The sequence below is a fragment of the Anas platyrhynchos genome, chromosome 1, assembly GCF_047663525.1.
Source record: "Anas platyrhynchos isolate ZD024472 breed Pekin duck chromosome 1, IASCAAS_PekinDuck_T2T, whole genome shotgun sequence".
Taxonomy (NCBI): domain Eukaryota; kingdom Metazoa; phylum Chordata; class Aves; order Anseriformes; family Anatidae; genus Anas; species Anas platyrhynchos.
The window spans coordinates 89,572,817-89,585,693 of record NC_092587.1 but is presented as its reverse complement, the minus strand read 5'-3'; the positions used below and the strand labels follow the sequence as shown (position 1 = coordinate 89,585,693).

Here is a 12,877-nt window from a genome sequence, read left to right as displayed (position 1 = left end):
GAAATACTACTGAAAGACTAAGCACAAGGTCAGCATTGTAGATGTTAATCCTAGAACTCTCAATGAAAGACTCTTCTGGCACTATGTGGATACGTTAATTTCACTGTTCTTTCCTGAGTCCTTCGTGAATGTCAGCTTGGCTTCAAAAACGTTTCTCAGTCACTTCATGTCTTACTCTAGTCTGTTCTCTCTGTATTGTATGCTTTTCCACTGTGTTTGCTGATATGTAACTTTTGGAAACTTCTTTGAAAGCAGTTTCATTGCACTGCTTTATAAAAATGAAGAAAATCACTTATTATACTACCTGAAACTCAGCTTAAGCTTTATCTGACGTCCAATTAACAATCTTTTAAGCTAATTACACTTTTCAGCAAGTTCAGGGAAAAATAATTTCTAGAACTGATTGCTCTTGTTTTTTTTTTTACCACTTAGATGACACTAGTTCTATTTTTCAACAGAATGCAATGAATACAATAATGAAGCAACTCCCTTTTATATTATTGATTCCATGCTTTTCCAGCTCCCTACCAGTAATTTCCTTAGTGTTGAAAACTGAGGACATTTTTGCAGATTTTGTATATGTGGGTGTGGTTTGATGGCTTGAAATTGACCTGCAGTTCAATAGGATAAACAGCGTCATTATTTACCACATAGGTATCTTGCAAAAATATATTTCCTATTAATGAGTACCATTTAATGAGGGGAACATTTTGATGTGATTATAAGATATAATTACATATATTACACTTACTAACTGACTTTTACAATGAAGAACAAACAGTTTTGATGGATAGGGATTTTGAGAAGTCCTGTTAGCAAATTTGATTACCATTTGCTTTTCTTCCAGTAGCCATTTATTGCTTTATTTCAGGCTTGAAGAGTGCGATTCTTATGTGATACAATGGGAAGGATAATCTTGTAATCCAGTATATTTCTTTCAGCTCCCAAAGAAGGAAAACTCAAACCTTCTACATCTAAACCTAGACCATCTGCCAGACCCAAAAAGCCACGAACTAAACCTGGTAACTAACTTCCATACCAAACATTTTAAATTCATTCTGTGTGAAGCTCAGCACTTTATCATCAGAAAGATAGGTAGTGAGGAAAGCTATGTTCTTTGAGGAATATTATTTTTGTATTGAACAACAACAAAAAAAAATGAAGCAAAGAAAGTAACCTTTTAACTTTAGATTTGTACCTAAATCAACAAGCTGCATGGCCTGGTGTGGAAACAGGTTGTTTCCCACCTTGATTCAGCACAGGATCCAAAGATGCACATTCTCTTCCTTTGGTGATGTGTATAGCATCTTACCTAGAACTGTAGGGTTTGTATCGATTCTGTGATCATTAATACACAGACTTATCAGAAACTGTTGAAAGAAGAATGAGTTCTGGAATTTAGTAAAGGCATATTTTATGATGACAAGTGAAATCATACCTTTATACCAGAGCTGAATTTGGTCTGTGGTATATGTCAGAGAATAAAAGACACCTGGCCTTGCCTGAAGCTGAAAAACATGTCGATAGTTTTGCATGGGTTGTAATGAAGTTTAAAAAGCTTTAAAATGTATAATTGTATGTTGTGAGAATATATTACTTACTCAGGGAAGAGATTTGTCAGTGTTATTTAAATCTTTCCCGATTCCCTGTGAATTAATCCCTGGTATTTTTCTCATAAAAGAAATTACTCTCTTCAGATCAAATAATTCCTTGTAAAGCTTGTTGACTAAATGGTATTTGTGTTTTATAACTGTCTCAAATTAGTATGCATAATTAGTTTTTCATTGTGGCTACAACTACAACTTTTTTAGTGTAGAATGTCAATATTTTAATACAAGAATAATTGCTTTAGTCTCTGCTGTCAATGCCTACATCTCTCTGAATATAGAGATTTCCTTGAAATGACACAGAAAACAACTCCATTTGGAAACCTGTGCATAAATTTGTATCATACTTTTGGGTCATCAAGATCAGCCCTGTGTATTGATGTTTCCACATCAATGAATGGCTGCTTTCAGCTTCTACATAACTACAGAGAAGGCAGCATGATTTTTCATTTGTGTACGTGCCTCTTGTCTGTCTTTTCTGTTAGTGGTTTCCTTGCTCAATTCAGATGGAATTCTAAGGAGCACTTTTTAATCACTGGGATTGTTTAGTCTAGAGAAAAAGAAGCTGAGGGGAGACTTCATTGCTCTCTACAACTACCTGAAATGAGATGGCAGCAAGGAGGATGTTGGTCTATTTTCTTAGGTGACAAGTGATATGACACGAGGAAACAGCCTCAGGTTGTGCCAGGGCAGGTTTAAATTTGACATCAGGAAGAACTTCATGGAGGGTGTGATTAGGCATTGGAACAGGCTTCTCAGAGAGGTGGTGGTAGTGTACCCATCCCTGGCAGTATTTAAGAAATGTGTAGAACTGGCACTAAGAGACTTGGTTCAGTGATGTGACTTGATCGGTCAGGTTGAGGGTTGGACTTGGTGATCTTGAAGGTCTTTTCCAACCAAAATGATTCGATGATAATAATAAGCTTATAGTGATCTCAGATGTATTCCAGTGTCACTTTGGGTGTTAAGCATAGATTGGAAATTTGTGTCATGATAGTGGTTGTCACCTTTACTTAACCATTAATCAAAAATAATTAAAAACACATGCCAAATTCATATTTCATCAACTGCCTGCTATTGGTTTTCAAATTTCCTTAGTCTCAATACAGTAGTGAAGTTAGGATACAGTATTTTTAGATAGACTGATGCATACATGTAGTTGTTCCTTTTAGAATTGTGCATCCCCTACCAGGACTATGAGGGTCCTGGAAAAACTTGAAAACATGCATCCTATGAAGTATAGTCACACCAGAAAACCATGCATTCTCTGTCTCTGAAAAACATGTCTGAAAACGTGGTTCGTGTCTGTCTTATTATTTTCAGCCCTTCAAAGTCTCAGGTTACGTGGTTGATCAGTGCTTAAAACCCAATAACCTGGTAGATCATTTAATAATATTTGGGAGTAATTTCAGAAAGGTCAGAGGAAATGAAAGGCATTTCATTTCCTGCAATCTCATTCCGCTCTCATTGTCAATCTGAGAAACACCATCTCCCAATTCTACTTTTTCATTTTACCTAGAAAAGTCTACATCATTGTATATCTGTTAATGAACTTTTAAAAACTGGGCTGAAAAGAAACTGTCAGAATCTCTTTAGGATGGGGAGAAGGATGGCATTGTTGACTTTTACATTGAAAAAGCAAACAAATGAGAAAGAAAAGCAGGTATGTGATTTAGTATTCATCAGAGAAATATGGTGCAATGAATGTCCAGCACTTGGTTAGTTCTGGAAAAATCTGCATGCAGCTAACTTGTAGGTTAGTATGCTTCATATTGGATTTCCCTTGGATTTAGAGCAAAGAATAGTGCTGTAGCACAGATACATTATGCAGGACCATGCACTGCCAGGTGTAGAAAAATGGTCTCACGTTGTTAACTAGGTAAGGATACGCTGTTGATCTCTGTCGTGACAGAGTACTACTTCCACGTGTGGCAGCTCAGAAAAGAACATGGCAAAGAGTTCGTACTACTGAATTTCTTTTCAATAGCTGTTTCTGTGTATTCTCATTCTTCATCTTTTGACCACACCTAAATGCCAGAGTTCTGGGGTTGAGAGCGAGAACTGATTGCCCTGGCTGAGTTAATATATACATATAAATTTACTTTTTTAAAACTTTTCTGACTTCCTCATGTAAGCTGACAGAACCATGCTGTCACCTGACATGGACTACTTCATGCATTATCAGTTTGAATGATGTGGCTTTTAAAGGAGATTATTTTGATGAGAGATTTACCCACTCAAGTACAATTAGTTTAGAGATCAGAGTCCCAGAGAACATAAGAAAACTTTGTAACTGCTCTGTCAGATTCTTTTAATTAATTTATTTTATTTTTATTTTTTAACTTTCCTGTTCACAGTAAAGCTTCTCCTTCCAAACCTAAAGTCCTTCTGTGTCTAGAACAGCCTGTGACAGTGCTGGTTAATTATAATGCTCTTTCACAGAGTCACAGAATGGCTTAGGCTGGAAGGGACCTCTGGATGCCATCTGGTACAACCCTTCTCGTGCAGGGCCACTTAAAGCAAGTTTCCCACAACCATGTTCAGGTGGACATGAAGTTTTCCAAGGAGGAAGACTCCACAACTTCTCTAAGTAATCTGTATTTTTGCAACAGATAAGGGATCTTAGAATATTTCGCTTAAGGTAGTTGCAATAGTATTAAATACATCAATCATTACCTATAAAAAGTTAAAGCCAGTTACAAATTAAAGCTAGGAAAGGGAATGAGGGAAAAAATAAAGTTCTGAATGAAATACGTCAGTTCTTTTACTCGGTCTTAAACACAACCTCCTTAAATATAATCCCTTCATCGTAAAGTTTTGTAACCTACTGAGATCTTCAGCCTTATTATATGTGACTTTGCAATTATTTATACCTGGAATCTTTCAGATCTAACTTTTGCATTACTTTCAAAGAAACTCAGTAAAATTAACAGAAAGATTTACCAAAAGAAAAAAGATTTCTATGGAGCTGTTTATTTAAAGGTGTTGACAGCCTTGCAGGGAAAAGAAAAACTTCTCAGGAAAACAGGATGAAGACTCAAGAGTTTCTCTTCCACCAGTGTTCCTATAGCATAAATGCACCTTTTCTTTTCAAAGAGCAGCAGAAGCTACACAGAATAGTTATTTCTTGAATTTTCTTGATCAATATTATTACTTACTCAGTGTTTCCATTTGAGTAGAGAGGAGAAGGTAGATTTTAACTGGGAAGCAAAAGATGAAAAATATGTATAGATGCACCTGTATTTATCTCAAGAAAATGTTCTTTATTCCAGCAGCAGCCATTCCGGTGTCAGTCACTACTAGGAAACCCTACACATATGAACATCCAAAGACTGCAGAGGGTAATGATTACTAGCAATCTTTAGTCATTCTTCTTTTCTGTGGTCTAATAACATGTGTGATTGTAAATACTCTTTTCTGTAGGCTACTTGCTTATTCATATGAGGTCTGAACAGCAGAAATGAAAATACACTCTTGGTGCTTTATTATTTCTTCACATTTATAGCATGAAGATACTGTATTTTGAAAGACAGGATATCTTCAAAGATATCTGATTAAAAACCTTAATTACATGAGAAGAAGAAAGAGTAAGAATTATTGCAGTAATAGATTTCATGAAATACAAAACTAATACACTTAATTTAAAAATCAGATTAAAAATCTACAAACTGTTGAACAATTCCTGCAGAAAGGTGAGTTCTATATGGCACACAACATTGTGTAATCATTTTTCAAATTTATGGAAAATATTGACTCTTTTTGATTTATCTATATTAATCGATTGGAACTAGTGGTCAAAGTATGTTCAAAACTCTTCTAATGACATTGATTGGCCAAGGTTGGCATTGGATAACAGTATTTTCTTAGCATCATTTCTTAGCACTTGTTTATTTTGCTTCAGGCTAAATTTTTAGAAGCTAATATTGCTCCAGAATAGCATCTGACTCTTCGAATATCCCTCTCATTCAAGGCTCTGTCTGCTTGTTTTGCCCATACTTAATACATTTCATGTATTAAACCCATAGCATTGGTTTTCTCTGTGCTTATTCACTGATACTAACTGAAGGTTGTTTCCTAGTCTTCATTTCTTCTTTGGCAAATGTAGATGAGTATCTTTCATGGGACATCATTTACTTTCAGTTAAAATTATGATATTTTTTTTTTGCAAACCAAGTTTTTTTTTTTTTTCCACTATCCAAACTCACATTCTGTACACGTGAAGCATAAATCTGTTGTTAGATCGAAGCATCTCAGACTAAAGCTGGTAGTGACATTTCTTTTGAAACTGTATACATTCAGGTGTGCTGTTACTGCAGAAAAATCAAAAAGTGAAAGAATTAAAACTTCTTTCCTGAATGAGGGGAGAAGGAAGACACTCACTACTTTCTGATAATTATACTAATATATATTACTTCAGAAAACGTTTTGTAGAGCTAAAGAAGAATTTAATTTTCTTCTGAATTTCTGAACATTTTTTATTCTTTTTTAAGAACTCACTGATGTTTTGAAGGCAACCTGTGAATAGAAATGAGTGTTCTAGAGAGAGAGATTTCTGAATTTGAATTCCAAAGGTAGTTGACAAACCTGAGTAACAGAGAAGTCATTGCAAGGCAAGAATATACTGAGCAGATTAGAAAGATTAGTGACTGGTTTAACCTTTCTATACAGTGTCTGGCTATTGTCAACAGAAAGAAGTTAATGCTGTTTTTTGTTATTGTTGTTGTTTGCAGCAGCATTAGTAATTATTATACTGTGTATGTTAATAGAAGGATAAGAAATACTCTGTTATTCAAAAGAATCAATTGCAAGCAAAGCATTTTTTTATAGTTTTATTTATTATAAGTTCCATTTTTAAAGTAGGTGGAATTACAAGAGAGCTTGGGATATAAGTGAGTATAGCTGATGGATAGGGTTCTAACTTTAAGTGTATATGTCTGTATGTTACTCTAGTTCTTACTGCCTAATGAGAAAGGAGAATTTATCCATTATTTTTGATTTCCTTTAGTGTCAGGAATTTTTTATAGACTGTCAGTTTGTATTTTAGGATTGTGTTCTTTTTATATTTTTTTTCAATTTGGCATAGTTCGTGAAGAGGAAAATGGTATGGTATATTCTTGTGCCATTGTTTGTTTGTTTGTTTTGTTTCTAATCCAAATGATAGGATTTGGATATGAGGAAAAGCTAAGAGGCTTTTTCAAAATAAGTATTTTTGATATATGTAACAATAGCAGCCTTTTCATCCTCTGTTTGACTGCTCACCTTAAGAGGAAAAAATCAACTGTTTTGTCGTGGTCAGTATGCCACTTACAAATAGCAGCAGACTTCAGTATGAGGGATACCTGGATATTCCCATATATCAAGACTCTTGCTGTCTCTGAGATAAACTCATCTAGTCCTTTCTTTGTTGTATGGTTTACTGATTTCTGTTACATTTTTCCTTCCATTATCAGCAAGTTTCTGCAATTATTCCTTTTTCCTATTGAACCTGTATTATTAGAAAGCTTAGTTGTCCACGATTTTAAAACTAAAGTCAATTTCAGGGTAGGCATTATTGTGGGGTAGTACCAGCAGCTGCTTTTGCACTTACCAGTGATTTTACATTTTATTTATTTATATTTATATTTATATTTATTTTGAAGTAGGTTCCATACTTACTTTGTCACACTGTTTCTGTTGCAGTCTGGGAACCTATTACACTTAGAGTTGAACCACCAAGGTCAACAGTAGGTAATGATATTTCTTTGGCAAGCTGTTGTTTGCTTTCTTCACTGCAGACGGCACCACTGAAGTTACTCACCTTATGCTTTAGGATTCTTTCATTAAACTTCATTTTTCTTCTAGGTAGTTCTCTTGCTTGGCATCCATGTCAGTTGGGCATATTGCTGTCTTCACAGTTGGAATGTCTGCTTTTTGAGAAAATGAGCCTGGAAGCTCTGAATCACCTTTGTTATAATTATGCTTGTCTGTGCTCATCCCAGTTTTTTATTTAAAAAATAAAATAAAATCTGGGCTTCTGAAATTACCAGATTTCATCTCTCTTGCTTAATCTGTTGAAAACACATGGGTGGTGCTACTTGACTTCCTTTGCTACTTCCTATAAAGAGAATTCTTTTCTCTGTTGCAGGTGTGAGGCTTATGTGTTTGTGTGTTCAACTCTATATCAGATGCTAATTGCTGTGTAAATTAACCAACTTATCACCCACCTTTTCTCTTCCAGCTCCAAAGGAGATTCCACATATTCCTTCTAAACCTAAAACTTCACCCAAACTTCCTATCCCACACGCTAAAGATGGTAAACTGCTTTGTGTGATTATTTCTAATACAGTAGATATTGGACTGAAATATATCTCTGAGCAGCTGCTTACTTATCTGAGCCAGTTACAATATAATAGGGTTCTGTTCTGCTGTATATTCTGTGGTTTCAATTCAATTTTCAGGAGTAGTAAGAGATTTACTAGGTTTTATGATCATATAGAAGAATAAATCTCTGCTGCCTCGTGGCAGCTGGATGAGAATATTGCTAAACTCAAATTGCAGTGGTGGCTAAAACAAGTATCTAGCAATTAAAGTATGTGTTATGGCTACTTAGGTTGTACAATTCCCACCCACACTGCTTTGCATTGATAGAATAACAATGTGTCTCCCTTTTAAATCACAATTATTTCAGCTCATGACATTATTTTTTATAGCATCAATTTCACATCCTTATGCAATTTAAACATCCTGTTTTATTTAAAAGGTATACCATAGAGTTAAAGCATGTGGTCATGTAACCCAATACACAGCAATGCTGTTTAATAATACAGCATGCAGAAAACAAGCAAGTGGTCTCCAATTCCAGTTGTATATATAAACAGCATTTGAAATACAGTGAAGAGTTTTGTATCTTTAAAAAGCCGTTTTCTTAGTAAGATAACGATTCGTATTTGGATATCTCATTGCAGCCCATGGGAGAATTAAGCTCACAGTTAAGGATTGTTTCATCTTACACTGCTTTGCCCCTTATTTTCTCAGTAATTTAATTTAATACAACAGCTTTTGTATGAAGCAGTGTATAATTCAAAGCATAGCTACTAGACAAATAATTCTAACTGTAAGTGAAGTTATTCTCCTCGATTCTCAAAACAGCTTTTATGTTTTGTTTTTGATACAGTCCTGGAGTCTATAACACTTAGAACTGCTCGACCAAAACCAACAATAGGTAACAGTTATACCTACAAGGACCATCACATTTGAAATACATGTTGTGGCTACTTAAGTGGTACAATTCTCACCAACGCTGCTTTGCATGGTTAGAACAAATATTCAGTAGACATCTAGCATCACAAGTACATCTTCATTGTACGCCACTGTCATAATTTTTTACTGTTATATTTTGTCCTTCTGAAGTGTTTTTTATGTGTGTGATTTTACACTAACAATTCATATTCATCTCATTTGGTTTTCCTCACGCAAATGTATTCTGTAAAGTGGACGGATGCACCACGATCTTCCTTTGACTGTGTTTCATTGTATTCAGTTTCTGTCACGTGCTTCATCTTTTCTGCTAGTCTCCAAATCAGGCATCCATCCTGGCCTTGCTTCGTTTGATTTTGTTACACAGGTTCTCCATCAGCAGTATTTCTTTGTGTACCAGCCTTTCATACTTCTTCACTACTCATATAAACAGTTTGTGTTTCCAGAGGGTCCCAAAGACATGTGTTGTTTTTGTTGTTGTTTTATTTTTGTTGTTTTTTGAATGTTTTGCTTCCTGACTGTCTCAGTTCTTGAAATACTTTAATAGCTGCGTTTCTTTTATTCCAGTTCCAAAAGAAACACACCGTATTCCCTCCAAACCTAGAACACCACCAAGCTCAGAAGTACCACAAACCAAGCCTGGTAAGTACATTGTTTTCATTGTTTTGTATCATCTTCATATGTGTGTCTTACAAATTCTACTAGTGGGAAGCTTGTGAGTGATTATCTTTGCATCACTTGTTGAAGTGGCAGTAATTCTGAGTTGAATAATACTCTGTGACGTATTGAGTTTTAAGGAGTGGCCATGTCTCACTGGCTGTAGGAGGGGATGGTAAGATCATTGTGGAGATAGTGATTGTAATGTTTTAATTGTTCTTGGTAAAAGTTGTTTTTGTTCTTTATTACACTGATGCAGTTCTGGAACCAATTACATTTAGGACTGAGAAACCAAAGTCAACAGCAGGTAATTATACTTTCATATTTGTATAGTCAGACTGTCTTTCCTCTTCAACACAAATCATTAAAGGCTGACCTGCAAATATTTCATCATTTACATGTAATAATGCATTTAATAATTTAACAGTCAAGATTCTCCACCTCTTCTCATATTTTCTTCAAAACATTTGAGGAGGACCCTTATGCCTTTCAGGTGTTTATGCACATAAGATGGGGTAATTTTCTTTGGTATTTAAAGAGACAGAGGGCAGTTCAGAAAAAAATCCTAACTTAAACATTCTAAGACATACTGTGAAGGTGACTGTGTTCCAGTTAGTCACATGGCTTCGGTGAGCAAAGCTGCATGCTCTAGGCTATCTTTCTCTACTCCCCATCCCTTTCAGTTTTACTAAATTCAGTCCTTTATAGAATTCTGAAAAATATTTCTGTTTCTCTTAAATATCAATTCCACTGTCAGAACAGAATCACTTCAGTGATCTTTGGGACGTATGGATCCTTGAAGCAGATCCACTTGACTAAGGCACTTTTATTGCTTGTATGTGGTACTGAGAATTCTTCCAGTACAACCTCCATTAAAGAGCAGTGGTGTCTTTGTATTTGAAACTAATTTCCTTGTTTTCTTCTTACTTAATTGGTTAAGCCTTCCTTCTAAACAGAAACAATAATTCTGTCACATGCTCTGTTGATGATATGTCACAGAAGAGTATTTTCTCTACAAATTGGTTTTGTTCCAAGAAAACTCATACCCCTTGCATCACTTCCATACAAGCATCTTTGGCTCAAATCTTTGCTCTGTTTCTGGTGACTGCAGATGGTAGTGGACACTGAAAATGGTAACACAGTGTAACCCAGTTTCTTTCTTTCAGCTCCTAGAGAGACACGTCATGGGCCTCCAAAACCTAAAACATCACCCAGTCCCCGTGTTCCTCCAACCAGAGCAAGTAAGCTTCTCAATATTTTGCACTTTAGTGTATGATTTTTTTCAGTTTGAAAATTGCTAAAAATCATAAGTTCTTTGAAAGTACACAAATATTTTATTGAACAGGCTGTGTTTTACTGTCATAATGAAATTTTGCTACATAGCTGTCATGAAACAAGACAGATATTTGTGTTTGTCAATAACTTGTAGAATGGTTGGGGTGTGGGGGTTAAACACTCTAATTTTGGAAGTTAGAAAACTTGTGTCTCAATTTCCACAGCATGGGAAAGAGGTACTTGTATTTTCTAGTTACTCATTTACAAGTGCAAAATTAGGATACTTTCCTGTTCCCAAAACTTCAGTTTGGGAATAGCTCTGTCCATTTGAAAATTAGTTGTAAATTTCCATGTTTCTTCTGCTCTGACTGCTTTGCTGGAAATGTTGTGGGGTTTTTTGTTGTTTTTTTTTTTTTTAATGCTCTGTTAATTTAAGCAAGCAGCAGATTTTTGGAATGTGAAACACTGGAGAAGTGCAGCTAAGGGAACTGTTAGAACTATAGCAGTCTGCCCTGTGGAAAGATTTGTTGCAGAGAACTGGGAGAAGTGGAGAGTTAATCCAACACTGCACTGTAACAGTCACTTTGTCTGTAATCTCAGCACTAACACTTATTGCATTGGCATTAGGTCTCTTTGTGATTACCTTCAAATGGAAATAATATTTCCTAAAAAAACCCTTTCTTTACAGAAAATGAATATCCTGTCAGGAAAATCAAAAGACCTCTGATTAGTCATCACCCTCATTACAGCATTCAAAACTTAGCTCGTTTTCACAGGTCCAAAAGAAAGTCGACGAGTCACTTTCAAGCCCAGAACATCACCAAGTCCAGATGTGCCATACACAAAACCTGGTAAATACCTTGTTGTTTTGTTGTCCTTGAATATTTGGGTTTTCTTTTGGGTTGTCTTTTCTTAATTAATAAAGCATTGATTAACATCTCTTCATATTACAAGCGAATAGATTTTGTAATGAACATGAAATACATGTGTAAAGGAAGATGGAGCTGGTTTATATATTTGATTGCTGCTTTTTGGTGGGTTGCATATGCTTTTCTGTCACATGACGGTTGTCACTGATGACTAATTTGCATAGCAGAGTAAACAACATATAAACATTGTAACAATGTTCGTGGAAGAAAATTGCATCTCTTCTGTTCAAGTGTGCCCTGGTAATGGAATTAGACCCTTAAAAGTATTACTTGCATGCTAGCAAATTGCCAAACCTCCCTAACTTGTAGTGGTTCTAAAGGCATCAGTTGAAACTTCCTTTAGTTAGTGCATATTCACTAATATTTATTGCAATTTAAAAAGAAATCGGTAAAAGGGGGTATTGTACAGTTTGATGATACTTACCACTAATTCTTTGTACATTCTTGTTTTATGAAGTATTGGTACCTATTATATTTACAGTTGAGCAAACAAAGACAATGTTAGGTAATGATATTACCTTGAGATTATTTTTTTTTTTCCCAGCTACTCTGTGGACCAAATATTGTGGATTATTATTCTGCTTTCCACATGATCTGTTCGTGGGTTTGATTTGTTTTCTTGTTTACATATTGATCTTAATTCTACTCTGTTCCAGGTACTGAAAGAGTCCTAGCTGTGTCGTTGTCTTCACGGAAAATTTCTGTTTCACTCTTACATGAATCACAATTGTTTTGACTCTTGTAGGAGACAAGCATGCCATGGCTACTGCAGTTGTCAGCTTTGAACTACGGATGGGAACATCTCAGCTGTGATTGTCTGTGTTCTTTCAGATTTTGTTCCTTGACTCCAAAGGAGATTTTGCTTACTTGATCGTTTTTCCACTCATTTTAATTTATGTTTTTCTTTTCCTTTTAAACACTTGCATATGTCTGTTTCTCAGTTTTTCAGTCACTCATGCGGAGATTGCAGTTTGTTTTTTCTTGAAGGCACAAGGCGTGCAGTGCCTGTGCAATACCTGACTAATTTCTGAAGAGTATATACCCTTAAAACAAGTCTTTTCTTTCAGCTCCTAAAGAACCACAACACGTACCTTTTAAACCTAAACCAGCTCCCATTCCAGATGTTCCACCCGGCAAGCCTGGTAAATTACCTTGCCTTTTGTAATGCTGTGG

General features: G+C 35.5%; 1 protein-coding gene across 50 annotated transcripts in view; it reads left to right on the top strand.

Annotated features, from left to right (window-relative positions):
* ABI3BP (ABI family member 3 binding protein) overlaps nucleotides 1-12,877 on the top strand; it is a 152,063-nt gene that overhangs the window by 94,149 nt on the left and 45,037 nt on the right. For 38 of the 50 annotated variants that reach the window (XM_072023334.1, XM_072023325.1, XM_072023358.1 and 35 more), the window contains 10 exons: nucleotides 942-1,022; nucleotides 4,880-4,948; nucleotides 7,287-7,334; nucleotides 7,825-7,899; nucleotides 8,761-8,808; nucleotides 9,411-9,485; nucleotides 9,760-9,807; nucleotides 10,667-10,741; nucleotides 11,552-11,626; nucleotides 12,772-12,846. In XM_072023334.1, coding sequence (XP_071879435.1) covers nucleotides 942-1,022; nucleotides 4,880-4,948; nucleotides 7,287-7,334; nucleotides 7,825-7,899; nucleotides 8,761-8,808; nucleotides 9,411-9,485; nucleotides 9,760-9,807; nucleotides 10,667-10,741; nucleotides 11,552-11,626; nucleotides 12,772-12,846 — 669 coding nt within the window. The remainder of the gene's footprint in view (nucleotides 1-941; nucleotides 1,023-4,879; nucleotides 4,949-7,286; nucleotides 7,335-7,824; nucleotides 7,900-8,760; nucleotides 8,809-9,410; nucleotides 9,486-9,759; nucleotides 9,808-10,666; nucleotides 10,742-11,551; nucleotides 11,627-12,771; nucleotides 12,847-12,877) is intronic. The other 12 variants (XM_072023394.1, XM_072023384.1, XM_072023346.1 and 9 more) reach the window with 9 other exon arrangements.